The sequence below is a fragment of the Bufo gargarizans genome, chromosome 2 (genome assembly GCF_014858855.1).
Source record: "Bufo gargarizans isolate SCDJY-AF-19 chromosome 2, ASM1485885v1, whole genome shotgun sequence".
Classification (NCBI taxonomy): Eukaryota; Metazoa; Chordata; class Amphibia; order Anura; family Bufonidae; genus Bufo; species Bufo gargarizans.
Genome location: NC_058081.1, coordinates 570407731 through 570434682, shown reverse-complemented (window position 1 = coordinate 570434682; position 26952 = coordinate 570407731). Strand labels below are relative to the sequence as shown.

Here is a 26952-nt window from a genome sequence, read left to right as displayed (position 1 = left end):
TTTTAACATCCGTGTCCGTTCCATTTTTTATTTTATTTTTTGCGGATAGGATGCAGACTGGTTAATTTCAACGTGTGCTGTTCGCATCAGTATGTCCGTTCAGTAGCCCCGCAAACAAAATAGAACATGTCCTTTTCTTGTCCGTTTTAGGCATTGTTACAATGGATCCGCAAAAAAAACGGATGGCATACGGATGTCATCCTTTTTTTTTTTTTAGGATACGCAATTTGCGGACCGCAAAACGCATACGGTCGTGTGCATGTAGCCTAAGTCTGTTAGCAGCATAAAACCTCATTTGCAGTGCACTGCCACCTTCGTAGTAGGAGGCTGCACTACTGAGCCAGATTTATAGTCTCTCCCCGCTGTGGCCAAGAGATGATCGCCAGTATAGAGTAGAGACCACTGCCCAGGGGCGTAGTAGCTATAGGGGGTGCAGAGGTAGCAGTCGCTACCGGGCCCAGGAGTCTGAGGGGGCCCCAAAGACCCTTGTGCCACATAAGACACTGGCATCATAGAAAGTGCATGCTGGTCAAGTTACACCTCTGGCTGAAGGGAAGGGGTAAGTTCAAGAATTTGGCATGGTTGGGGGTGTTGGCGGTTCAATTTTTGCCTCAGGGTGCCCAAAAAAGCACTGAGGGAAGGGCGGCCCAAGCTAGGCCCATGAGCCTTTAGCTGCACCACTGCAACTGCCCATTTGGCTCCTCTGGGGAGGAAAGGTCCCAGTCAGAATAGGGCCCCTTTTTAGGTTATATAAAAGGTTTTCTGGTTGCTCTGCCTTATGATAGAGAACCAGAGCCACAGTTCACGATGATATATATAAAATAATATCTGAGCCGGCAATTATTTTATTCAGAGTATCCTATTGATTTACACTTCTTTAGACAGGGTGGTTAGGACGTACAGTAGCCACTAGGTGGCGCGCTGTGTATAGCAGCCTGAAGGGCGGAAGAAGAAGCTTCTGGAAGAGCCTAGATGTGCTCAGAGCTCTATAATACAACGTTCCGCGCGGAGGAGGAGACGCGCTGAATAGGACTTAGGACCGGGCAGGATCCCTCCGGCACAGCAGAGGCAGGTATGTGAGCGGCACGTTACTATGACACATGGAGTAGTATAGCAGCTCTCTGTGCGGCTTGGAACTACGAATCCCGGCATGCTTGGTACTCGCGGCGTGTAATGGTCGAGCCTTGCGTGAGTCGCTGATGTACAGGCTTCAGTGCTGGAGCAGCTAGCTGAGTCTGTTCTTATGCTCAGCCTCTCTGTGCTGCGCATGCTGTCCTGCTCACCCGGATGTAGTCGGTGTCTCTGCGCAGCGCATCATGGGAGCTGTAGTTTTTCCTGGTGCCTGTAGATCGGATTGGACGTGCAGTTTATAGAAGACAGTTTGGCTGTAGGTAATGGCTTCTTTACCTCATGTATCAATGTGTAGATGTGATTAATCCAGATGTGCAGTCCTGAAGTTCACTTGATCCATGCGTTTTCCTCTGCACCATGTGGACATAGGGCCAGTGTGAGCATTGGATGTTGCAGACATAGCAGAGGTGCTGTGGACCAATAATACAAAAACTGCGGGGGGGATGAGTTGTGAACCATGATCCATGACAACTGAGAAATTTGTAGCATATGTTGTTATTTCTGTAGGGTAGAAGACGTTCTCCCGTATCCAGCGCTCTATTTCCGGCAATCACATAGAGAGTGACTGGTGCGGCATAGCACATGCTAGACCAGGCACTCCATATTCATGTCACAGGTTAATATACTCCAAATTTATCAGAGGTTGTGCGATGTCTGATACATTTGGCGTATCTTTAAAGGGGTTTTCCAGGAGTTTTATAGTGATAAGTCATCAGAATATGATCAGTGTGGGTCTGACACCCGGGACCCCCGCCAATCAGCTGTTTGAGAAGGCACCGGCGCTCACAGGGGCCTTGGCGCAAATCAGCCCCATAGAAGTGAATGGGGCTGAGGACGATGCCAATCACAGCTGGTATACAATGTACGGCGCTGTGCTTGGTTTGCTGAGGGAAGGCTGCGCCACTACTGTGAGAACCAGTGCCTTCTCATACAGATGATCAGCACGGACCTATGGAGAGAATAGGTCATCAGTACAAAAAATCTCGGAAACCTCCTTTAAAAAAGAAAGTTATGTTTTTATATTATAATTATTATTATTATTGGCTACATTGGATCTTGCATTTGACCTATTTTGTTTTTCTGTTTCAGACAGCAGAAAATTATCATGGCTGGTGAAGGCAGACCGCATCCGCACACTCTGCAGGGCTTGCTGCATATGGCCATTGAAGCTGGAACAGAATCGGAGGAGACACAACAGACGGAACAGATGACAGAAGAGGTACAGCTCGTGTACGATGCAATTCTGGGATGGCACCCATAGACTTGTGGTCCTGTAAAGGAACTGCACCAACTTGTGGTATGAATCCAAAATGAACAAATACCATCAAGTTTGGCAGCCAGTTAGAGCCCCCCATTTGACATTAGGGGGTCCTATCATAACAGATGTAGCTTTCCTTAAAGTGTAACTTCAAGTTTATTTTGTGTAGGGAAAGTGAAATTGAGCATTGCTAAGGGAAACCCGAGTTCAGTGTGTAATGTACAGTTTCTTGAGCCTGCCTCTACTCTCCTTGCTTCATACATCAATATAAGGGCTGTTTCACACGAGCGGATGCCGTGCGTGACATCCTCTCCGTGAATGACAGCCAAGACCCGATGCGGACAGCAGAAGCCCGGGCACTAACATGACTGATGATGCTCCGTACCTCTCTGTGACCTCTTTACTACGAAATCACAGTGACAACTTTATCTCACTGTGATTTCGTAGTAAAGAGATCACAGAGAGGCACAGAGCATTATCGGTCATGTTAATGCGCTGTGCTTCTGCTGTCTGCATTGGGTCTTGGCTGTCATTCACGGAGCGGATGTCACGCACGGCATCCGCTCGTGTGAAACAGCCCCAACTGTGCCTATATACTGACTGCCATTGCTGCTCACTGCATCTCTCCTCTGTCTCCTCGGCATGCTGACTAACTAGCTGCCAGAGAGAAAGTGAAGAGACGCGCTGTCAGCGCTCATCACTGTAATAGGAAGACAGGGAGAAATAATGTTACAGTATATCGGACAGTTATACCAGTGTATGAAGCAGGGAGAGTAGAGGCAGGCTTGAGGCTGCCACAGCAACTAAATGGCTCCCTCAAAAGACTGCACAGATCCTGCGGTTGCAATTGATCATGGCATCTGACAGGTTTAAAGGGAACCTGTCATGTTGAACATGGTGTTTTAGCTGCAAGTGGCATTTTATAGCAGGAGGAGCTGAGCAGTTCGATATATAGTGTTATGGGAAAAGATTAATAAAATAAAACATGTAATTGATCCATTTAAATTCCTGCTCATTCTGGGCTTTGAAGTTCAGGAGGTGGTCCTATCAGTGATTGGCAGCTATCTCTGTATACACAGCCATAGAGGGAAGGCTGTCAATCACTGATGGGACCTCCCCCTGGACTTCAAAGCCCAGAATGAGCAGGAATTTAAATGGATCAATTACATGTTTTATTTTATTAATCTTTTCCCATAACACTATATATCGAACTGCTCAGCTCCTCCTGCTCTATAACCTACGGCCTGCAGCTCAGACACCATGTTCCCTTTTAATGCCTCCAGGTGTGCGCTATGTAAAACATCAGGCACCTGGTGGCTATGGCAGAAGCTCAGCTTCTGAGCGGACACCATTGGGCCTGTGGTAAACAGTGTGAAGGCTGTGGCGCTACTGCAAGCGCTGCTGTCTTCTCAAACAGCTGATCGGCAGGGGTCCTGGGTGTCGGACCCCCGCTGATCAGATGCTGATGATCTATCCAGATGATGGATCATCAGTTTAAACTAACTGCAGTACCCCTTTAAAGAGGACCTGTCACCTCTCCTGACATGCCTGTTTTAATAGCTTCACACGTTCCCCATGTAATAAGAATTCTGGAGCATCTATTCTTACCCCTCTATGTTGTGCCATTCCATTATTATTCCTACTAGATTCATTACTAGCAGGCTGCAGTAAGGGTAAAGAGGGGAGGTAACAAGTTGGCAGCAGACTAAAAATGGCAGCACTGATTGGATAGAGTCAGACTGTGCAGGTACACCCCCCCCCCCCCCCAAATGGTTACCTCCCCTCTGTACCCTTACTGCAGATTAATAGTAATTCATTCATAACTTCTAGTAGGAATAATAAAGGAATGGCACAACATATAGGGATAAGAATAGATGTTCCAGAATTGTCACTACAAGGAGAATGCATGTAGCTATTAAAACAGAGATGTCAGAAGTGGTGACAGGTCCTCTTTAAGGATTGCTACATCTGTAAAGGTTTTTGTAACATGTCTGGGCACAGTGGCTAGCTGGCTCCTACGAGTTTTTCAACCCTGAATGGCTATCTTGCAAAAGACGTTGACGATTTAGCAATAAGGTATTCAAGTGATTAACAGGGACATTGTTTGAACAAAGCGTCAGAAGCTCTATGAAGGTCTCCTGCTCCTTTGTCCCCCCTTTGCCCCAATTGCAGTTACATTGTTTCCAGCTACTCAGAGTCAGTCTGGTGGGAAGTGCACTCAGAGTGGTCCATTGTAGTGACTACGCACCTTAAAGTCGCTGAAAGTGAAAGTGAGAGGCAGACCCATGTCCAGTATGGTCAGTCACATATTATTGTGGTGCACTTTTTTTCAGTGATTTATGCATTTTTATTTTTTCATTGCTTCTCTTACCCCAAAAAATGTAATATAATGTGATCAAATAGTCATGGACACTCCAAAATGGTATCAATAAAAACTACGGATTGTACCGCAAAAAAGTGAGCCCCTAAACATCTCAGTAGACACAAGTATAAAAAAGTTATGGGGGTCAGAATATGGTGATGTAAAAAAATTATTTTTATCAAAGTTTAAATTTATTTTACACTATTTAGACATAAAAAACCTATACATATGGGGAATCGTTGTAATCGTACTGACCCAGAGAATGAAGGGTCAGTTTTGCCGCAAACGGAACGCCGTGGGAACAAAACCCATAAAACAGTGGAGAAATTGCATATTTTTTTCCAATTCCACCCAATTTGGAATTTTTTTACTACTCCCCACTACATTTTATGCCATAATTAATGGTGGCATTAGAAAGTACAACTAGTCCCGCAATAAATGAGCCTTGATACAGCTATGTAAAGGTTATGGCTTAAAGGGGTTCTGCACTTTCATTTAACTGATGATCTATCCTCTGGATAGATAATCAGCTTCTGATTGGCCGGGGTCCGACACCCGGGACCCCCGCCGATCAGCTGTCTGAGAAGGGAGCGGCCTTCTCACTGTTTACCGCCCACTGACGTCACGACTAGTATCAACTAGCGTGGGCGCGGCTAAGCTCTGTTCACTTGACTGGAGCTTAGCCGCGCCCACGCTAGTTGATACTAGTCGTGACGTCAGTGGGCGGGCGGCCCCGCGGTGCAGAAACCCTTTAAGGAAAATAGACAAGAAAAATGAAAACGAAAAAACCTCTGGTAATGGTCCTAAGGGTACATTCACACAACCGTAAGTGTTTTGTGGTCTGCATAAAACATGGCCATCCTTGGCATAGATACTTTTCTAAAGGTCAGTGGAAAAAAGAATTCAGCAATATGATGTCTGGATTAATAGTTCCAGTTTTGTGTTTGTACTTTGGGAGCAGAAGTTTGGTCCAAGGTTAGATGTGGCAGTATTAATCATGACTGCATTAGGTCGTCCATCTAGGATGCTCGCCAAAATGGGTATTATGTTAATGCTCTGTTCTGGCCAGCCTCCACTAGGAATGATGTTTACAATGGTTTTGCGTCTTCTCCATGTGCTACATCCCACTTGCCTTATTTTTTCAGCTTGTCTTCGGCAGTGCAGAGCGATGGTCTGTTCTCCAGATTTAATCCTTCATTCTCCAGAATTCAACTTCGTTCTTACTGCTATAGCAACTCCTATTATGCTTCTTGGTTGTATACTGTAGTTATTATTTTTGGTGAGAAATGGCAAGGAATGTAAGTTTTATAGTTTGGGTTCAGCTCAGGTGGGCGTAGGAGAATATACAGTATGAGAATTGCATAAATGGGATTCTTTAATCTAGTGTTCTGGTTAAAATTGTTCCTTTAAAGGGGTTATTCCACAAATAGCATTTATTAGCCATCCGGGCAAGGGATGAATGTAGGATTGTTAGGGATCTGACCAATGTGACCTTCAGCAGTCCTGAGAACGGGTCCTGTGTGAATGGAGTGGCAGTGCGCATGTTTGAACACCCCTTCATTGACTTCTTTGGGACTGACATAGACAGTGCTCCGTGAGTCCCTTTAAAAGTGAAAGGACAGGTGGACCATCGTGCTCACTACTGCTCCATTTAAACAGGGATACTCAGGGACCCCAGTTCTCATTTGCAGGAGGTCCCAGTCGTCAGATCCGTAGTGATCCTACATTTATCACCTGCCCTAAAGGTTTTTCCACCATTTGAAATGATGGCATATCATCTGGATCCACGATGTTCCCCAGCACAGTCCAATTTTCGTGTATATTGCAATAACACTTAATTTACTAAAGTGGTGGTGTATTCCCTGTGGATGGGCATGTCTTTTTGTGCTGGGAACTAACTAAAGGCACCTTCAATCCTTCTTTCTTAAGGCCCCCCCATACACATTGATGTATTATCGGCTAAAACCACAGAGAACTGTAGATTCGGCTGACTATCTAATGTCTAAGGGAACTCCTGACTATAAGGATCCACAGGATACGGTATAACTAGCTGATGGCTGGGGGTCCAATCGCTGGGCCCCCCACAGATCCAGTTCCCCTGTTCTGATATAGTAGCAGGTCGAGATTTCACCCTGCTGCTCCATTTTCTGTGGGAGTACCGGAAATAGCTGAGTGCTGTAGTCACTGACCGCTCATTGGGGTGTGTGTGTGTGCCCCATTACAGCTTACAGTGAATTTTTGGCAGTTCATCCAGAAAAGCATTTGTGAGGTCAGACACTGATGTTAGATGAGAGTCCCAGCCTCGCAATCTCTGTTCTAGTTCGTCTTGGATGGGGTTGAGGTCAGGGCCAGTCAAGTTCTTCCATACTAAACTCATCCAACCATGTCTTTATGGTCCTTAATTTATGCATCGGGGAACAGTGATGCTGGAACAGAAAAGGGCCTTCCCCAAACTGTTCCACAAAGTTGAAGGAATACAATTATCCAAAATGTCTTGGCATACTGAAGCATTAAAGCATACCTAACCTTTCAATAAACTATGTATTAGGGCCAATCCACGCGGCCGTATGGTCGCCGCAAAACACGGACATCGGCTATGTTAACTCCATATTGCGGTGCGGACCCATTGGGTCCGTGATCCGCAAGATACTGCAAAACATACGACATGTCCTATATTTTGCTATGTGGAGACACGGACCTGAAAGCCCATGGAAGGTCTTCTGAGGGCATCCGATCTGTACCACAAAAGATAGAACATGTCCTATCTTTTGCTGTATCTTGCAAATCACAGACCTAGTCAAGTCAATGGGTCCACACCTACGATGCTGATTTTACACAGCCAGTGACCGTGTTTTGTAGTCCTGCTGCTTGGGATCCACAACACGGGCACAACATCCATACGGTTGTTCAACATTCAATCTGCATGCAGCATGTTATAGAGCAGGAGAAGCTGAGCAGATTGATATATAGTTTTTATAGGAAAAAGACTCAGTATAACTTGTAATTTATACATTTATATCTCTGCTATTTCTGACTTCATTGTTCATGGGGGAGGTATTATCAGTGACAGACAGCTATCTATGTATATATGCTTACACAGAATGCCATCAACTACTGATAACACCTCCCCCATGTACAGTTATCAGTGACTGACAGCTATCTATGTATACACACTTACACAAAATGCTATCAATCACTGATAACACCTCCTCTGTGTACAACTATCAGTGAATGACAGCTCTCTGTATACACATATCTCTGTATACTGTATACTCAGGGAATCAGTCACTGATACTCTAACTCCTCCCCATGTACAGCTATCAGTGACTGACAGCTATCTCTGTATACACACTTATACAGAGAATACTATCAATCACTGATAACACCTCCCCATGTACAGCTATCAGTGACTGACAGCTATATATGTATACACGCTTATACAGAGAATACTATCAGTCACTGATAATTCCTCCCCCGTGTACAACTGAAGTCAGCATTAGCAAAATTTAAGTGTCTAAATTGCTGGTTTTACTGTCGTGCAGTAGACCCCATACCGGCCGCCTGGTGTTTGTGTTTTCTCCTCTGATGCAGGAGAATCGTGTCATATTACTACCAGGAGCACAGATAAGTGCCCCCACTTTATTTGCTGCCGAGTGATCTTAAGCAGACGGAGAGCAGGAGAGTACTTGCCCTGCAGAAGCATTTCCATTTTCTGGTCTTAGATGGTGGTGATAGAAACCAGGGTATGTCTGTGTAAGCAGCGTTGAAAGCTTTCAGGATCCCTGTGCGTCTCTTACAGATCCGATCCCTCTATATGATTAATGACTTCTACATGGTCTCTGATCCAGGAGAGCACTGCCGCAGCAACAAGGTCTACAATACCTTAATAGTCTATCTTCAAGCTCTCCGCATGATCAGTCAAGCACACTAATCTTCATTTATGTAGAGTACAGTAATTAGTTGGTGTCTGTATGGGGATATCTGCTTGACCAAGCTTCAGTAAATCTGCATCTATGTAAGAGTTGGTTATTAATATAATGAGAATTTAATGGGATGAAATGTAAGATGTGATGCGGGTGTGGATAGGCGCAATACAGTCTCGGTTTAGGAAGATGGTTGGTTTACTTAAAGTGGTATTCCTGTTTTCTATGTGTAAATAAAAATGTGGTTAAGGTACTCGCCTTACCGAGCCGCCGCCGCTGCTCTTTGGCCGCTCCACTTGCCACTTTTCTCTTACCTGTTCTTTTTGGGCTTGACACACCTGAAACGCAATACATATACATTTTAGGGCTCATTCAGACGACTGTATCCGTTTTTGGAGTCCGCAAATTGCAGATCTGCAAAACAGATACCATCCATTTTGTGGATAGCAACTTCCTTCTCCTGTGTAACAATGGCTATTCTTGAGCAGCCTAAGGCCTCCTGCGTGTGTCTGCACTATATCCCCACCACAATCTGCCATTATGGATTTTGGTGTGGAATTAATGCTGTTTTGCCACAGATCTCATCCTTCATTGGAAAAGGGTGAAATCCGCAGCTAAAACCTCAAACACAATGGATATGCTGTGGATTTGAAAATCTGGTCAATTTCCGCACACAAAAAAAAGGGCCAAGTATACATGAGATTTGTGTAGTCTCATACACTTTGGTACTGTACTACGCTGTGGTTTTTCCACACGGTAATCTATTCTGCAACTTGTGCAGGTGGCCTAAGGGTGTCTTCTAAGTGGTCCCCTGGTTTTCAGCCTTTCACCTTTGTTCAGTGACAGCAGACCCAAGCGTGTCACCAGGGAATAGGCAAATCATGGTCAGTGGACAAGCCGAGGTCAGGACAGGCAGAGATTGTTCAGTACGGTAAACTGGCATTAGGTCAGGGCATTTCTTCTAGAAGTTATGAATGCATTGCTAGCAGTTTGCAATGAGGATCCAGCTTGGTTTTACCAGTTTGGGGTGTCCTGCACAGCCTGACACTATTGGATCAGTGCTGCCAGTGGCAGACAGCCGAGGGACCCCCACCTCAAGTGGTAACACCCATCTGGACCTTCATTGCAAACTGGCATAATAAAGGAATGACACATCATAGTCATAAGAATAGATGCTTTTGTACTGATTACATTCAGTCTTGGTGTAGACGTTTCCCGTTGCCTTTCACCAAATGTTATTAAATTTTCCCTTCTTCTATTCATTCCTTGTCTTAGAGGAGACAATGGCTACAAGAAGCTATGAACAGTGCATTCTCTGGCCAGGTAGATGAAGTTCAGCAAATGAAGGAATGTCTGAAGGAACTAAGCAGTGAAACCAGTGATGAAGATGGGGAGGTGCGGAAGGAGAGAGCTCTGGAGTTACTGGCAGATCTCTGTGAAAACCTTGACAATGCTTCTGGTAAGATGAAGGATGAGTAGGAACACATTCTTAACCAGTCAGAATCACTTTACATGGAGCCTTCAGCATCTTCCAGCCCCCCCAAACATTTGGGGACTTTTCCCTATGACATTGTATGTTGGACCTTCCTGAACCTCACTTGGCATTTTATAGCAGCCAGTAAAAGGATTCGGAGATGAGGTCTGTCACATCATGAGAATGGGCAGAAAGTCCGTGTCGGAGGCAGGTTCCCCTTGTAAGGTAGCATTTGAGGAAGATGGGGCATGTGGCTGAAGGCAGTTGACAATGAAGGGGCAGCAGCGCTGATATATCTCTGCATCCTTTCACTATTTTCTCTGTACAGTGACGTCTCAGCCTGCCGTTGTGCGTGCAACCACAGAGTTGCCCCATTCAAGTGAATGTGACCACACTGCAGTACCCTGCGCAGCTGCTGCATGGGAGCGCCACCGTGCAGGGGAAACATTAAAGTGGCTATAGCCCCTTCATTCTCTAGCTGCACTGATCACAAAGTGATGGCATATCACTGCACCTGCGCAGTAGAGGACAAAGCCACCATCTTGGGAAGTTATAGAAAGCGTGGCTTGATAACCTCAGTACACATGGGCACCAGGATAGCCCTGAAGCCATGTAGCAGTTTCTTCTGCCATTAGTCCTCAGTGTATGGCATTTCTGAAAATTTTAAGGCTATAATAATAACTAAAAAAAATGCACATTTTCACTACCATTTAGATCATTCTAATAGCAACTAAAATGTGTTCCATGCTGTTCTTTGACAGTGGCATTGCAGCGTGTTTATTAAGTTTTCCAGTATAATAGAAATGTATATTTCTATAGGATCATTCCGTTTTCCCGTCATTGACCTCATAATGCTCAATGTTAATGCAGCGTGCGTGTTTTTTTAACTGTGACCTTTGATTTTTCACAGATTTCTGTAAGCTGGGCGGGATGGACTTGATGTTGAATCATTGTTCGAGTTGCCCTGAGGCTGAGCTGCGCTGGCGAGCCGCTGACCTGATTGGCATTTGCAGTCAGAATGTGCCCTTCGTTCAGGAGATGGCACTGAGCCTCGGTGCTGTGAGCAAACTCTTGAAATTGCTGGACCTTGACAGCAGTGACACAGTCAGAATAAAGGCCCTTTTTGCGATATCTTGTAAGTGTTCTTCACGCTTCATTAAAATGTATTGGCTGAAATGGAAGAAGCTCGATCCCAGGGTATACCTGAATTGATCACATGTCACCAGGCACATGGCATCTAGCCTGATATGCAGTTGCTGGTACTAGTAGTGCCACCTATTTCCTTGTACTACAGTTCATAAATCAGACTGCCAGGGGTATATGTATAGGTCTAGATATTAGGGGTGCACCGAAATGAAAATTCTGGTCCGAAACCGAAAATTCAGGATACCCCTTGACCGAAACCGAAACTGCCTTTTTGCCCAAATACTTTTAAAATACTTTTTTTTTTAAATGATTTTATTAATAATTCTTTTTCATGAATTTAATAAATCATATTACCCACCCACCCCATAACAGTGCCATCCACAGACCCCCACCCACCTCATAACAGTGCCATCCACAGACCCCCCCACCTCATAAAAGTGCCATCCACAGACCCCCCCCCCCCTCCCCATTGCCGCTCCAGTACAGACTAGTTATTATAAAATGTGTACAATTAATAGAAAATAGCGGGGAGGGACTGGGAGGAGGAGCTGGGGGCCGGTGCGTTCACTGTGCTCCGGCCCCCAGCTCCAGTAGTTATAAAATGTTGTACAATTAATAAGGATTCTATTCATGAGGCCCCCTCTGCAGTATTACATTCAATATAGCCACATCATACTCACAGGGCTGTCATCTTAATGCTGGCCGGCCGGGCAGAGGAGCGGCAGCATCACAACTGACGTCATGTGCCCGGCCTACTTTCTGAATGAAGGAGGCGGCGCAGGCATGTGACGTCAGTCGTGACCTTGCCGCTTGTCTGCCCGGCCGGCCAGCACAGCCCTGTGAGTAGGATGTGGCTGTATTGAATGTTCTACTGCAGAGGGGGCCTCATGAATAGAATGCTTATTAATTGCACACATTTTATAACTACTGGAGCTGGGGGCCGGAGAACAGTGAACGCAGCGGCCCCCAGCTCCTCCTCCCAGTCCCTCCCCGCTATTTTCGGCCGATATGTACAAATATCGGCAGAAATGGATTAGGTGCATTTTCGGCCGCCGAAATTTCGGTGCACCCCTAATAGATATCAAAGCTTCTGTATATGTTGTGTACTTCTATAGAACGTATTCTCGGTTATTCTGCAGAGACAGAGAAGGAGATTTATCAACTGGCTTATTTGCCCATCGCAGCCAATCGGATTGATCCTTTCATTTTCTAAAGAAGCTCTGAGAAATGAAAGGTGAAATCCGATTGGTTGCTACAGGCATCTAAGTCCATTTTCCTAAAATGTATTGTATCTCTTACATGTGATTGTGTCCCCACAGGTTTGGTGCGTGAGCAGGAGACGGGACTTGCTGAGTTTGTGAAGTTGGACGGGTTTTCGGTGCTGATGCGTGCCATGCAGACCGACATCTTGAAGCTGAAGATAAAATCGGCATTCTTGCTGCAGAATCTTCTGATAAGCCACCCCGAGCATAAAAGTGAGAATAGTAGAAATGATTTATTGATCCTACAAGCCTCTGTTTCAGATGGATTAATTATGCATTAAAGGGGTTGTCCAGTTTAGAAAAATCTTTTTAAAGGGGTTGTTTGGTTTCAGGAGTAAAATGGAATCTGCCTCAAATAAAGAACAGGTAAGTACTTACCTGAGAGATCCACTACGGTTGTCCTGACTGAGCTCTATTTACCCAGATGTAGCGGTGACATTACGTCGACAGCACGTGACCACTGCAGCCAATTACTGGCCCTGTTGGGCGTACAGCTGAGGCCAGTAACTGGCTGCAGTGATAATGTGTTGGCAACATGTCATCGCTGCAGCTGGTTAAATGGAGCCCGGCTGGGACAACCGGAGCATGGACTGTGTCAGGTAAGTACTTGGCTTATCTTGGTAACCTGTGATGAGACCACAGCGCTCACCGGAGGTCCTCTTCAAACAGCTGATTGGGGGGGGGTGTATCAATATCAAGTTCCCAGATAACCCCTTTAAATACACCATTTTGCTAGTTTTTGTGTAGGTGCCCCATTACTACCAGTATGTTTATTTTCTGCATATAAACACACAAAAATATGTATTTTAAGGGGTTATGCAATGTTCGGTATTGATGACCTCCTCAAACTGCTGATTGGCAGGGGTGTCGGGAGTTGGACCCCGACTGACCTGAGTATAGGTCATCAATATCTGACACCGCACAACCCCTTTAAACTGTAGGTCGGAAGTACATAGGACTTACATCTTATGTTTTGGTGGGTGAGTTGCAGATCAGAACTTGTACTGCAACATCTGATACTACAATGAATGCTTATCTCACACACTAATCGTGTGCCAACAATAACCGCAGTGCGTGTCGCTTCAGATTTACTTTCCACGCCCAGTGTTTTATTGTAGTGTGAGCAGGCAGGAAAAGACATGTCCAGGTTTCTATCCAGAAGAGTAGAGGAACTGAGGTGTGTAAGGACGTTATTGTGCAGGGAAATTCCTTTTTTATTAGGGTTCCATTAAAGGGAATCTGTCAGCAGTTCTGACCATGATGACAGCGCTAGGTAGCATCCAGCTGAAAGTTATCTAATGCGTATTGCCTACTTAAGGGTATTTTTACAATAATAGATGCATTGATCAACAACGTATCAAGTCAATTGAGCTTGATTACTTTTAGTTTTTCTATCTTGTAATTATTGTGAGGTTTTTCATATGATGCCCTGCAGTTCACGTGGCAGAGAATGTACAGGTCCATTCTCGGCGCGGTTACCACGCAAACTCCTCGCCAAGCCACATTGGGAGCTTGCTCGTGGTCTAACTCCAGTCAATATAGCTAAACCTAGAGCTGGTCCGCATGAAAACCCACGGCAGAAAATGCAGCACAGGGCAGCGGTTTCAGCCGTGGGAAAAGCTGAGGATTTTTTGCAGACGATATCCTCCTATGTGAACCTACCCTTAGGCTACTTTCACACTTGCGCTGTTAAAGGGGTTATCCTATGAAAAATATTCTACAGCACCAGGGCCTGGATCTGAATACTTTCGTAATTGCATGTGATTCAAAATTTAGCATAGCCAGTGAGTTATTCCATAAAATGTATCTGCATAGCGCCACCTGCTGTTTTTTTTTTTTTTTTTGTCCTGCCCACTGATAAGGCCGCTGAGCTGTGATAGGGACAGCACAGACACGTCCTCTTAGCTGTGATGGGGACAGCACAGACATGCCCCCTTAGCTGTGATGGGGACTGCACAGACACGCCCCCTTAGCTGCAGCAGAAATGACACGTCCCCTTAGCTGTGATAGGGAGAGCTGAAACACGCCCCCTTAGCTGTGATAGGGAGAGCTGAGACACGCCCCCATAGCTGTGATAGGGACAGCACCGACATGTCCCCTTAGCTGCAGCAGAAAAGACACTCCCCTTGAGCTGTCAGCTTGATATAAATCTAGAAGAGCAATGATTATGGAGATCTCTGGATCCATGTGAGGTACAGGGAGGGTTCTGAGGTTGTCATGTACTATATGATGCCCGATTTTCATTTTTTACATTAGTCATGGGATAACCCTTTAATTCCGGTATTTAGATCTGGCAGCGGATCCGTCGCCATTGTTTTCAGTGGCAGATCTTTTTCCATTCAGAATGTATAGGGACTCCAGATCTTAATACTGGAAAACAACAACGCAAGTGTGAAAGTAGTCTTAGTTTGGATTTTTCACCTGAAGGGTCTCTTCCCTTAGAGGTGAACATTATATACTTATGTATGAGTAATTGTCCCATTGATGACACAGTACAGGACCTTTTCTACACAAGTTCAGCAGTACCTTCTATCACTAAGAATTGGTATTGGTAAGATGATCGACCTGCATTTGTGTATCAGTGTAGGGTTCTTTATAAGGGCTACTGCAAGGCTCTGCTAAACACGAATACCATCCGAGAGCCCGCCATCTTTTTATTTTTTTACTCCTTCACAAATGTCCTATCCTTGTCCGCAAAATGGACAAGAATAGGACATGTTCTATTTTTTTTTTTTTTTTTTTTTTTTGCAGGGCCGCAGAATAGGCTTACAGATTGAGATGAATGTGTCTGTATCTGATCCACAAAAAATGCAGATCGGTTGTGGATCAAAACTACAGCCGTGTACCCGAGCCCTAAGAGGGTGTCCCAAAGAAATGACTAATCCTAGAAAAAGGGATAAAAAACCTTTTTGCACATTCTTGACTGAGAAGAAGCCGGTTGCCCCGGCCCAGTTTTGGCCATCACTCACATTGCATTGATGATGATGGTTTGTGTTTTTTATTTTTTATTTTATTATGCAGGTACCTTGTGTTCCATGGGGATGATCCAGCAACTGATCTCGCTGCTACGGACCGAGCATAGTCCTTTCCATGAACATGTCCTGTCTGCTCTGTGCAGGTGATTTCTACATTTTCCTTTTTTAACTGAATTCTACAGATTCATGTATTGAGGATCCACATTATATACATATTAGGGATCGACTAATTATCGGAGTTACCGATATTATCGACTGATATTCATGATTTTCAAAGTTATCGGTATCGGCATCTAACCTTGCCGATAATGCGTCCAGCTCGCTATCACAGAACATCAACGCGCTGCTGTCAGCGCGCTCATGTTCACTCAGCAATACAGGGGAGAAGGAGTCACTCTCTCCTTCCCTCCTGTGCCGCACTGATGAGGAGGAGGGACGGGCGCACTGCGCCACCAATGATAATGAACGTCTAATACAAATACAGGAGGCGATGCCCAGGAAGCTGCGATCAACGGCAGTTAACCCCTCAGGTGTGGCACCTGAGGGGTTAACTGCTGCCGCTGATCGCAGCTCCCTGTCAGTAGTAGGATGCCGGCTGTGTGATTCTGCGCCGACACAACCTCGTCCTGTATTAAACGTTAATTATCATTAGTGGTGCAGTGCGCCCCCCACCAGGGGCTCCGATCGGTTACCATGGCAGCCAGGACACTACTGAAGCCCTGGCTGCCATGGTAATCTCCCTGCTGCTGTGTGTACTATGCATAGGGCATCAGGGAGAGTGTAAAGTCCGATTCACCCTAATGGAGATCTATCAGGGTGAATAGGACAAGGGATTATAAGATCCTAGGTTCTAGCCCCTAAGGGGGGAAATAGTTATTAAATAAAAAGTAAAAAAAAAAAAAAAACACCAAAATATTAAGTATAAATCACCTAATTTCCCAATTTTACATATATAAACAATACATAAACATATCACTTATTCCCACGTCTGAAAAGTCCAAACTATTAAAATATTGAAATAACATAAAATACAGACCAAAAGTTTGAACACACCTTCTCATTCAAAGAGTTTTCTTTATTTTCATGACTATGAAAATTATAGATTCACACTGAAGGCATCAAAACTATGAACTAACAAATGTGGAATTATATACATAACAATAAAGTGTGAAACAACTGAAAATGTCATATTCTAGGTTCTTCAAAGTAGCCACATTTTGCTTTGATTACTGCTTTACACACTCTTGGCATTCTCTTGATGAGCTTCAAGAGGTAGTCCCTTGAAATGGTTTTCCAACAGTCTTGAAGGAGTTCCCAGAGATGCTTAGCACTTGTTGGCCCTTTTGCCTTCACTCTGCGGTCCAGCTCACCCCAAACCATCTCGATTGGGTTCAGGTCCGGTGACTATGGAGGCCAGGTCATCTGGTGCAGCACCCCATCACTCTCCTTCATGGTCAAATAGCCCTCACACAGCCTGGAGGTGTGTTTGGGGTCATTGTCCTGTTGAAAAATAAATGATGGTCCAACTAAACGCAAACCGGATGGAATAGCATGCCGCTGCAAGATGCTGTGGTAGCCATGCTGGTTCAGTATGCCTTCAATTTTGAATAAATCCCCAACAGTGTCACCAGCAAAGCACCCCCACACCATCACACCTCCTCCTCCACGCTTCACGGTGGGAACCAGGCATGTAGAGTCCATCCGTTTACCTTTTCTGCGTCGCACAAAGACACGGTGGTTGGAACCAAAGATCTCAAATTTGGACTCATCAGACCAAAGCACAGATTTCGACTGGTCTAATGTCCATTCCTTGTGTTCTTTAGCCCAAACAAATCTCTTCTGCTTGTTGCCTGTCCTTAGCAGTTGTTTCCTAGCAGATATTCTACCATGAAGGCCTGATTCACACAGTCTCCTCTTAACAGTTGTTCTAGAGATGTGTCTGCTGCTAGAACTCTGTGTGGCATTGACCTGGTCTCTAATCTGAGCTGCTGTTAACCTGCGATTTCTGAGGCTGGTGACTCGGATGAACTTATCCTCTACAGTAGAGGTGATTCTTGGTCTTCCTTTCCTGGAGCGGTCCGCATGTGAGCCAGTTTCTTTGTAGCTCTTGATGGTTTTTATGACTGCACTTGGGGACACTTTCAAAGTTTTCCCAATTTTTTCAGACTGACTGACCTTCATTTCTTAAAGTAATGATGGCCACTCGTTTTTCTTTACTTAGCTGCTTTTTTCTTGCCATAATACAAATTCTAACAGTCTATTCAGTAGGACTATCAGCTGTGTATCCACCTGACTTCTCCACAACGCAACTGATGGTCCCAACCCCATTTATAAGGCAAGAAATCCCACTTATTAAACCTGACAGGGCACACCTGTGAAGTGAAAACCATTTCAGGTGACTACCTCTTGAAGCTCATCAAGAGATTGCCAAGAGTGTGCAAAGCAGTAATCAAAGCAAAAAGTGGCTACTTTGAAGAACCTAGAATATGACATATTTCTCGCCCAATTCCTTGGGGGACACAGGAACTCTTGGGTATAGCTTATCTCCATAGGAGGCGTGACACTAAGTAAAAGACTGTTAAGCCCCTCCTCCAGCAGCTATACCCTCAGCCTGGAGAGAGAGACTTCCAGTTTTTTGCTTAGTGTCAAGGAGGCAAGACACTCTCTGCACTGCAGAGTTGTCTTGAGAAGATTTTAGAGTTTTTAATTTTTTATTTATTTTTTTCACTTGGATTTTTCCACAGGGACAACAGAGTCGCAGTAGACTTCTCTGTTTTCCCGGGGTTGAGCTGCACCAGGGCCGGTTATCCGCCCTGCTGCCTCCCCCACAGAAGAAAAGGAGGACCAGGGCAGCTCATGCTCCCCTGCATCCCGCCAGCACTGGGTCGCCCACCTGCAAGCCCCTCTCCAGCTACTGTCACTCTTGTGCCAGTGGCTGAAGGGGCGTCCCAGCTGGATGGACTAGAGGGTGAAGACGTCGCAGGTGAGGTGGCTAGTGCAGCCGTTCCGCTCCCCTCCCCCTCCCTTCCTTTCCCCTCCTCTCCGTTCCGTTCTAGGCTCTCCCTTTTGCTGATGGCCTCGTTGCTCGATTCGGAGGCGGCCTGGCGCCCTGTTTGTACCGCCTGGGACAAGTCCCAGGAGAGCTGAGCGGCGCTCATGGGGGAGGCTTGTTTGGGGGCGGCCGGGTATGCGACCGCTGTGCCGTTGCATTGCAGGACGCCTACACCCGGTCCTCCTCTTTCGGCTTCCTACCTCTCGCTTCCGCTGCGGCGGGGGCCATTGGGGAGACCTGTGATGGTTCAGAGCGGGATTTGAATCGCGCGCGCGCGCGATAATGTTTTCGGTGGGGGGCGGAGTTTCGGACCGTCCCAGCGTCTTGCTTGGTCTTCAGTCAGGGGCCGGACGCCCTTCTTCCCGCGCCTCTTTAGTCCCGCCCACTCTCGTGCCTGCGTGCTTCTGGGAACTCACTGCAGGACGGACCATTGCTCTGGTTGCCGCCGCCGCCGTTCTTCTGCTGCTGCCGCTGCCGTTCTGCTTCCTCTGTGACCTGGTAGGACTGTTGACCCTTCCTCACTGTAGCCCCCTGGCCTGGACTCAGGTTTTTTCTATTGCTCCTACCAACATGTCTGACCCCTTAGTGCCTGTGGGACCTTGGTATCATACCTGCACCGCATGTAAGGCGCCCTTTCCTCAAGGGCAGTCTGACCCGCATTGCTCGCTTTGCAAAGACCCATCGCAGGGTCCACCATCTGTTGTGTCACCCCCTGGCCTCTTGGATCCCCCTGACTGGGCTAGATCCCTCTCCCAGGCTGTGGTTAGTCTCACTAGCGTTGTGGGCCGACTTGCAGATGTGTTGCCCTTGTCGCAGCCGGATGATTCCCCTGCTGGGCCCTCCGGGTCCGCTGTCCTGGCCGACCCGTCTGAGTCTCTCTCTGCAGGCGATTCCTCCAGAGCCCGCCAATCCCAGAAGCGGTCAAGGGCGGATCACCGGTCATCCTCGGATGCTTCGGTATCCCCCCCAAGGGTGCGTTCTCAGTCGGGTCCTTCCTCCTTGCAGGATTTGCCCTCTGAAGGGGAGCTGGTTGATTCCGATTGGGATATGGATTCGGCGCTGGCTTCCGCTGTGGGCCACCTTATAAACAATATCCGTGATACCTTTAAAATTCGCGATGATCCTCCTGATCCTGAGAAAACCAGTGTTTCCTTTTTTCGCCAGAAGCAGGCTTCTGCGGTTTTTCCCCTCCATGCTGACTTTTCGTCAGTGGTTTCTAAGGCCTGGGCCCGTCCTGATGCACGGTTTACCCCGCCAAAAAAGTTAGATGTTTGTTATCCGTTTCCGGCGGATTGCATCACAAACGGGGCGTCTCCTCCTAAGGTCGACCCCCCTGTGGCCCGTTTGTCCAAGAGCACGGCTATTCCCGTCGCAGATGGTTCTTCCTTACAATCCACTGAGGATCGCCGTATAGAGGCCCTTACAAAGGGTATCTTTTCGGCCTCCGGATCCGCGCTTAGGCCAGTCTTTGCCTCCGCTTGGGCTGGTAAAGCGGTTTCAGAATGGGCGTCTCAGCTGGATCTGGAGCTTGAATCCGACGTCCCTATTCAAGACCTCCGTGCCCTGGCTCAACTTATCGTTCAGGCTGGAAAATTTGTATGTGAAGCATCCCTGGATGCAGGGGCTCTTATTGCCCGTTCGTCTGCCCTGGCCGTGTCGGCTAGGAGGGAGCTTTGGTTAAAGGTTTGGTCGGCGGACGCCGCGTCAAAGCGGTCTCTTACTAGCCTTCCTTTCTCTGGTGCTCGTTTGTTCGGGACCCGTTTGGATGAAATCATCTCTGAAGCCACGGGGGGGAAGAGTACCCATCTTCCCCAATCCAAGGCTAGGAGCTCCACTCGTGGTCGTCCCACCTTCTCCCGTTTCAGGTCTTCTCGTAGGGCTTCCGCTCCTCGCTCCGCCTCAGGTCCGTCCGCTAACCCTGTCCAGGACAGGCGTAAGAAACCCTTGGTTGATTCCGATTGGGATATGGATTCGGCGCTGCCTTCAAAGCTGGCTTCCGCTGTGGGCCACCTTATAAACAATATCCGTGATACCTTTAAAATTCGCGATGATCCTCCTGATCCTGAGAAAACCAGTGTTTCCTTTTTTCGCCAGAAGCAGGCTTCTGCGGTTTTTCCCCTCCATGCTGACTTTTCGTCAGTGGTTTCTAAGGCCTGGGCCCGTCCTGATGCACGGTTTACCCCGCCAAAAAAGTTAGATGTTTGTTATCCGTTTCCGGCGGATTGCATCACAAACTGGGCGTCTCCTCCTAAGGTCGACCCCCCTGTGGCCCGTTTGTCCAAGAGCACGGCTATTCCCGTCGCAATCCACTGAGGATCGCCGTATAGAGGCCCTTACAAAGGGTATCTTTTCGGCCTCCGGATCCGCGCTTAGGCCAGTCTTTGCCTCCGCTTGGGCTGGTAAAGCGGTTTCAGAATGGGCGTCTCAGCTGGATCTGGAGCTTGAATCCGACGTCCCTATTCAAGACCTCCGTGCCCTGGCTCAACTTATCGTTCAGGCTGGAAAATTTGTATGTGAAGCATCCCTGGATGCAGGGGCTCTTATTGCCCGTTCGTCTGCCCTGGCCGTGTCGGCTAGGAGGGAGCTTTGGTTAAAGGTTTGGTCGGCGGACGCCGCGTCAAAGCGGTCTCTTACTAGCCTTCCTTTCTCTGGTGCTCGTTTGTTCGGGACCCGTTTGGATGAAATCATCTCTGAAGCCACGGGGGGGGAAGAGTACCCATCTTCCCCAATCCAAGGCTAGGAGCTCCACTCGTGGTCGTCCCACCTTCTCCCGTTTCAGGTCTTCTCGTAGGGCTTCCGCTCCTCGCTCCGCCTCAGGTCCGTCCGCTAACCCTGTCCAGGACAGGCGTAAGAAACCCTTTTTTCGGACCCAGCCCTCCTGGCGCAAATCTCAACCTGCTCGCGCTCCCGCGACCAAGCAGGCCCCCGCCTGAAGGTGCGCCCCCACCCACCCGGGTGGGGGGACGTCTCTTCCTGTTCAGGGACTTCTGGCAGGCGCACGTCTCCGACGCCTGGGCTCTCGAAGTTGTGTCTTCCGGGTACAAACTCGAGCTTGCGTCCCTTCCCCCAGTTCGGTTCTTTCGCTCTCGGGTTCCCCGGGATTCCCGAGGGGCGGCCGATTTCTTTGTTGCCATTCAGACTCTTCTAGACAAAGGAGTCATCACCCCGGTTCCTATGGGAGACAGGTTCAAGGGGTTCTATTCGAACCTTTTTGTGGTCCCCAAGAAGGAGGGTTCGGTGCGACCCATTCTGGATCTAAAACGGCTGAACCGCTTCCTTCGTCTTCAGCGTTTCCGGATGGAGTCTCTCAGGTCGGTGGTGGCCTCTCTGGAACAGGGGGAGTTCCTGGCCTCCATCGACATCCAGGACGCCTACCTTCACATTCCAATCGCACGGTGTCATCAGTGCTTTCTGCGTTTTGCAGTGGGGTCCGACCACTACCAGTTCGTTGCCCTTCCCTTCGGGCTGGCGACGGCCCCTCGTGTTTTCACGAAGGTCCTGGCCCCGGTCCTCGTCTTACTTCGTTCCAGGGGAGTTTTTCTGCTTCCATATCTAGACGACCTCCTAATCAAGGCGCCTTCTCTGTCACTGACTTCAGCCAGCGTGGATCTCTCGCTGCAGACCTTGCGCCGGTTCGGTTGGGTTATCAACCTACCCAAATCCTCTCTTGTTCCTTCCCGGCAATTGGTCTTTCTGGGGATGCTGCTGGATACGGATTCAGCGGTGGTTCGGCTTCCGTTGGAAAAGCGCCTGCTCCTCCATCGGTCGGTTCAGAGCCTTCTGTCCCACCGCCGTCCTTCTTTCCGGTTCAGCATGCGGGTCCTGGGTCAGATGGTGTCCTGCTTCGAGGCGATTCCTTACGCACAGTACCACTCCCGCACCTTTCAGACGGCCATTCTGTCCGCCTGGGACAAGTCCCAGGAGAGTCTGGATCGGCATTTTCCCCTTTCCCCCCCAGGTTCGTTCCTCTCTCCTCTGGTGGCTGCGGACCCCTCTTCAGGGGAAGTCTTTCCTGCCAATGACTTGGCTGGTGATTACCACCGATGCCAGTCTGCGGGGTTGGGGGGGAGTGTTTCCTCCTCGGTCCGTCCAGGGCACTTGGTCTCCATCGGAGTCCAGACTGCCGATCAATGTTCTGGAGCTGAGGGCCATCCTCCTCTCGCTCCGACACTGGACTTCGTTGCTTCAGGGTCGCCCTGTTCGGGTCCAGTCGGACAATGCCACGGCTGTGGCGTACATAAATCACCAGGGGGGCACTCGCAGCGCGGCGGCGATGAGGGAGGTGTCTCTGATCCTTCGCTGGGCGGAGGTTCATGTTCCGGCCCTTTCGGCCATTTACATTCCGGGGGTGGACAATTGGGCGGCGGATTTCCTCAGCCGGACGACGATCGACCCGGGGGAGTGGTCTCTGCACCCCGACGTCTTCGAGTCTCTTTGTCTCCGTTGGGGTCGTCCGGACGTGGATCTCATGGCCTCCAGATTCAACCACAAACTTCCCATCTACGTGGCCAGGGCCAAGGATCCGGACGCTTACGGCGCGGACGCGCTCGTCCTCCCCTGGACGGAGTTTTCGCTCCTCTACGTGTTTCCGCCCCTGCCTCTTCTTCCGCGTGTCCTTCGGAAGATTGCGGCGGAGGGCACGCCAGCAATCCTAATCGCCCCGGACTGGCCGCGTCGTCCGTGGTACGCCGACCTTATGTTGCTTCTGGCAGACGCTCCCTTGCCTCTGCCTCTCAGAGAAGACCTCCTCTCTCAGGGGCCGATCTTCCACCAGCATTTAGGGTCGCTACGTTTGACGGCGTGGCTATTGAAACCGCGGTCCTGACGCGGCGGGGGTTTTCGGCTGACGTGGTCCGTACCATGATTCGTGCGCGAAAACCGGCCTCGGCCAGGATTTATTATCGTACCTGGCGGGCCTATTTGGCTTTCTGTGAGGCCTTGGGGACTCCCCCTCTGAGGTTTTCCCTTCCTACGGTTTTATCCTTTTTGCAGTCTGGTCTGGTTCTGGGCTTGGGTCTCAGTACCCTGAAGGGTCAGATTTCGGCTCTTTCGGTCCTTTTTCAGCGTCCTCTGGCTCCGCTCGGTCCGGTTAAGACCTTTCTTCAGGGGGTTGCTCACTGTGCTCCCCCCTATCGCCCTCCCGTTCCTGCTTGGGATCTTAACGTTGTGTTGGCGGCTCTCCAATCTTCCCCTTTCGAGCCTCTGCGCAAGGTTTCCCCTCGCTTGTTGTCTTGCAAAGTTTTCTTTCTCGTCGCTATCACGTCTCTTCGGCGTGTGTCTGAGTTGGCGGCTCTTTCTTGCGTGGAGCCCTTCTTGGTTTTTCACCAGGACAAGGTGGTTCTCCGCCCTGTTCCGGATTTTCTTCCGAAGGTGGTGTCCGCCTTTCACCTGAATGAGGATATTGTCCTTCCTTCTCTGTGTCCGTCCCCGTCGCATCCCCGGGAGCGGGAGCTTCACCGTCTGGATGTTGTTCGGGCTCTCAGGATCTACCTGGATGTGACCAGACCCTTTCGACGCTCGGATTCTCTGTTTGTGATTCCGGAGGGTCCGCGCAGGGGGCTGGCGGCGTCTAAGGTGGTTGTTGCCCGCTTCCTCAAGATGGCTATCGTTGAGGCTTACCGTGCTCGGGGCAGGGATCCGCCCTTTGGTGTTACCGCTCATTCTACCAGAGCGGTCGGGGCTTCCTGGGCTCAGCGTAATCGTGCCTCGGCTGAACAACTGTGCAAGGCGGCCACCTGGTCTTCTTTGCACACGTTCACCAAGTTTTACAAGGTGAACACTTATGCCTCGGCGGATGCTGCTTTGGGCCGCTTGGTCTTGCAGGCGGCGGTGCCTTAATGTTTACGGTGCCTGGTTCGCTTTTGATTGTGGTCCCTCCCTGTTTGTGGACTGCTTTTGAACGTCCCAAGAGTTCCTGTGTCCCCCAAGGAATTGGGCGAGAAAACGAGATTTTTGTATAACTTACCAGTAAAATCTCTTTCTCGCTCTTCCTTGGGGGACACAGCGCCCACCCATTGTTTTTTTGTTGGCCTTCGGGTGTTTTTTTCTGACTTGTTGGTATTGGTTTGGTTACTCCTTGCCTTTGTCTTGCACTACTTGGGCACATAACTGGAAGTCTCTCTCTCCAGGCTGAGGGTATAGCTGCTGGAGGAGGGGCTTAACAGTCTTTTACTTAGTGTCACGCCTCCTATGGAGATAAGCTATACCCAAGAGTTCCTGTGTCCCCCAAGGAAGAGCGAGAAAGAGATTTTACTGGTAAGTTATACAAAAATCTCGTTTTTCAGTTGTTTCACACTTTTTTGTTATGTATATAATTCCACATGTGTTAATTCATAGTTTTGATGCCTTCAGTGTGAATCTACAATTTGCATAGTCATGAAAATAAAGAAAACTCTTTGAATGAGAAGGTGTTTCCAAACTTTTGGTCTGTACTGTATATATAAAATCCTATGTGGTGAACGCCGGAACAGAAAAATGTTTATTATTAAATGCACAGGTATCGGTATAAGTTATCGGCCTGAAAGTTTACAGGTCATCAGTATCGGCTCTAAAAAAATCAATATCAGTCGATCCCTAATACATATTGTACTTACAAATCTTCACAAACTATATAAAGGGGTTGTTTAATGAGCACAACCCTTGACCATATGTCCTGTAAGGAAATAAGGCTGTCATAGAGCGGCACGTCCTACTCAAACCCCATCTTCGATTGAGCGACTCTTCGAGAGTGGCTTGTTTTATTACCGACTCGAGTCATCCATGGATGACCATTCTTCTGACAGGAGTGGCTTGCATTCTAGCAGACTCAAGTCATCCTTGTAGTACATGGATGACCATTCATCTTACAGGAGCGGCCTGTTTTCTTACCGACTCGAGTCTTCCTCGTAGTACATGGATGACCATTCTTCTAACAGGCTACCAGGTAATATTGGCCACAGCTTTCCTGGGCCAGGAGCAGTGATCAGCTGTACACTGTGGTGGTGTCTTTCTGAAAAGGAGGGTCTCTGAGACAATCGTTTTAAACCTTTTATGTGAAATTCATTATAGGGATTTTCCAGCATGTGGTCCCTATTTAATTAGCCTTCATAGCATGTGGTGCCTAATGAAAGGATTGTACTCGCCTTCTCTCCGCTGCTTTAGTAAAGTCCTCAGCTCCAGTCGGCGATCTTCCAGTCCCTGGCTGGTATTCTTCCAGATGGGGTAAGGATGGGGTTTGCTGCTGCTGGCCTCAGCAACATGTCTCTTCTTTCATTAGGTACCACACGATATGGGGCTAATTAAAAAGGAACCGTGTCCCGGAAACACCCTTCATATTCAGCACATGATAAACTAAAACAGAGCGTCCCAAACATTTTATTAGAACTCCATCAGCCAGAACTTTGGGTCTCGCCAGAAATTGACCTACAGGCCACAGGCAAAAGGTTTCTCGATTTATATTTCGTAATAACAAAAGAAATCTATTATATTACAGAAACACGGCTGAACATTACTCTGTGACGTTTTATCGTGGCCTATTCCTAAAAAGGCGATTTGTTTTTAAATATTATTTTCTATGCTTGTCCAGTAAGTTAGAATCCACCATCGGGCGTCTTTGATGCCAAAACAAGTCTAAGGCTACTTTCACACTCGCATTTGGTGCGGATCCGTCATGGATCTGCACAAACGGATCAGTTTGGATAAAACAACCGTCTGCAGCCGTTCAGAACGGATTTGTTTGTATTATCTTTAACATAGCCAAGATGGATCCTTCTTGAACACCTTTTGAAAATCAGTGTTGGACGGATCAGTTTTCTATTGTCGAAAACGGATCCGTCCCCATTGACTTACATTATGTGTCAGAACGTTTTGGTGTCCGCCTCCAGAGCAGAATGGAGACTGATCGGAGGAAAACTGATGCATTCTGAGCGGATCCTTATCCATTCAGAATGCATTAGGACAAAAAACGTATCCATTTTGGACCGCTTGTGAGAGCCCTGAACAGATCTCACAAACGGGAAGCCAAAACGCCAGTGTGAAAGTACTTACTGTACTATACTTGTACTTATTATACTAGATACAATAGAAACTGCTTAGAATAAAAAAATTGTGAAACAGTGATACATATGGTAAATGTAATCTAAGAAATGACTTCTTGCTAGACGGTGAGGAGGTGGAAATGAATCGGAAGTACTCATCTGATGGGTCACCATTTTCCTTTATGTCTAGTATGGTGACAGATTTCCCACAGGGAATTGCAGAATGTCGGGCGCCTGAATTAGCGTTTGAAGATTTGCTCAAAGAAAGATGTCAACTGGTGCAAAAACAGGAGGAATATCAGGTAAAAGGCTTCTTATATTCACTGGTACTTTAAGTTTTATCAATTTTCCATT

General features: G+C 47.7%; 1 protein-coding gene across 3 annotated transcripts in view; it reads left to right on the top strand.

Annotated features, from left to right (window-relative positions):
- Positions 1 to 910: 910 nt before the first annotated feature.
- Positions 911 to 26952, top strand: part of HSPBP1 (HSPA (Hsp70) binding protein 1) — a 36756-nt gene continuing 10714 nt past the window's right edge. Inside the window, exons 1-7 of one of the 3 annotated variants that reach the window (XM_044281721.1) lie at positions 911 to 1072; positions 2221 to 2350; positions 9950 to 10133; positions 11059 to 11283; positions 12614 to 12769; positions 15578 to 15674; positions 26789 to 26900. In XM_044281721.1, coding sequence (XP_044137656.1) covers positions 2237 to 2350; positions 9950 to 10133; positions 11059 to 11283; positions 12614 to 12769; positions 15578 to 15674; positions 26789 to 26900 — 888 coding nt within the window. In that variant the 5' untranslated portion in view covers positions 911 to 1072; positions 2221 to 2236. Of the gene's footprint in view, positions 1073 to 1279; positions 1392 to 2220; positions 2351 to 9949; positions 10134 to 11058; positions 11284 to 12613; positions 12770 to 15577; positions 15675 to 26788; positions 26901 to 26952 lie in introns of those variants that run through there. The other 2 variants (XM_044281722.1, XM_044281723.1) reach the window with 2 other exon arrangements.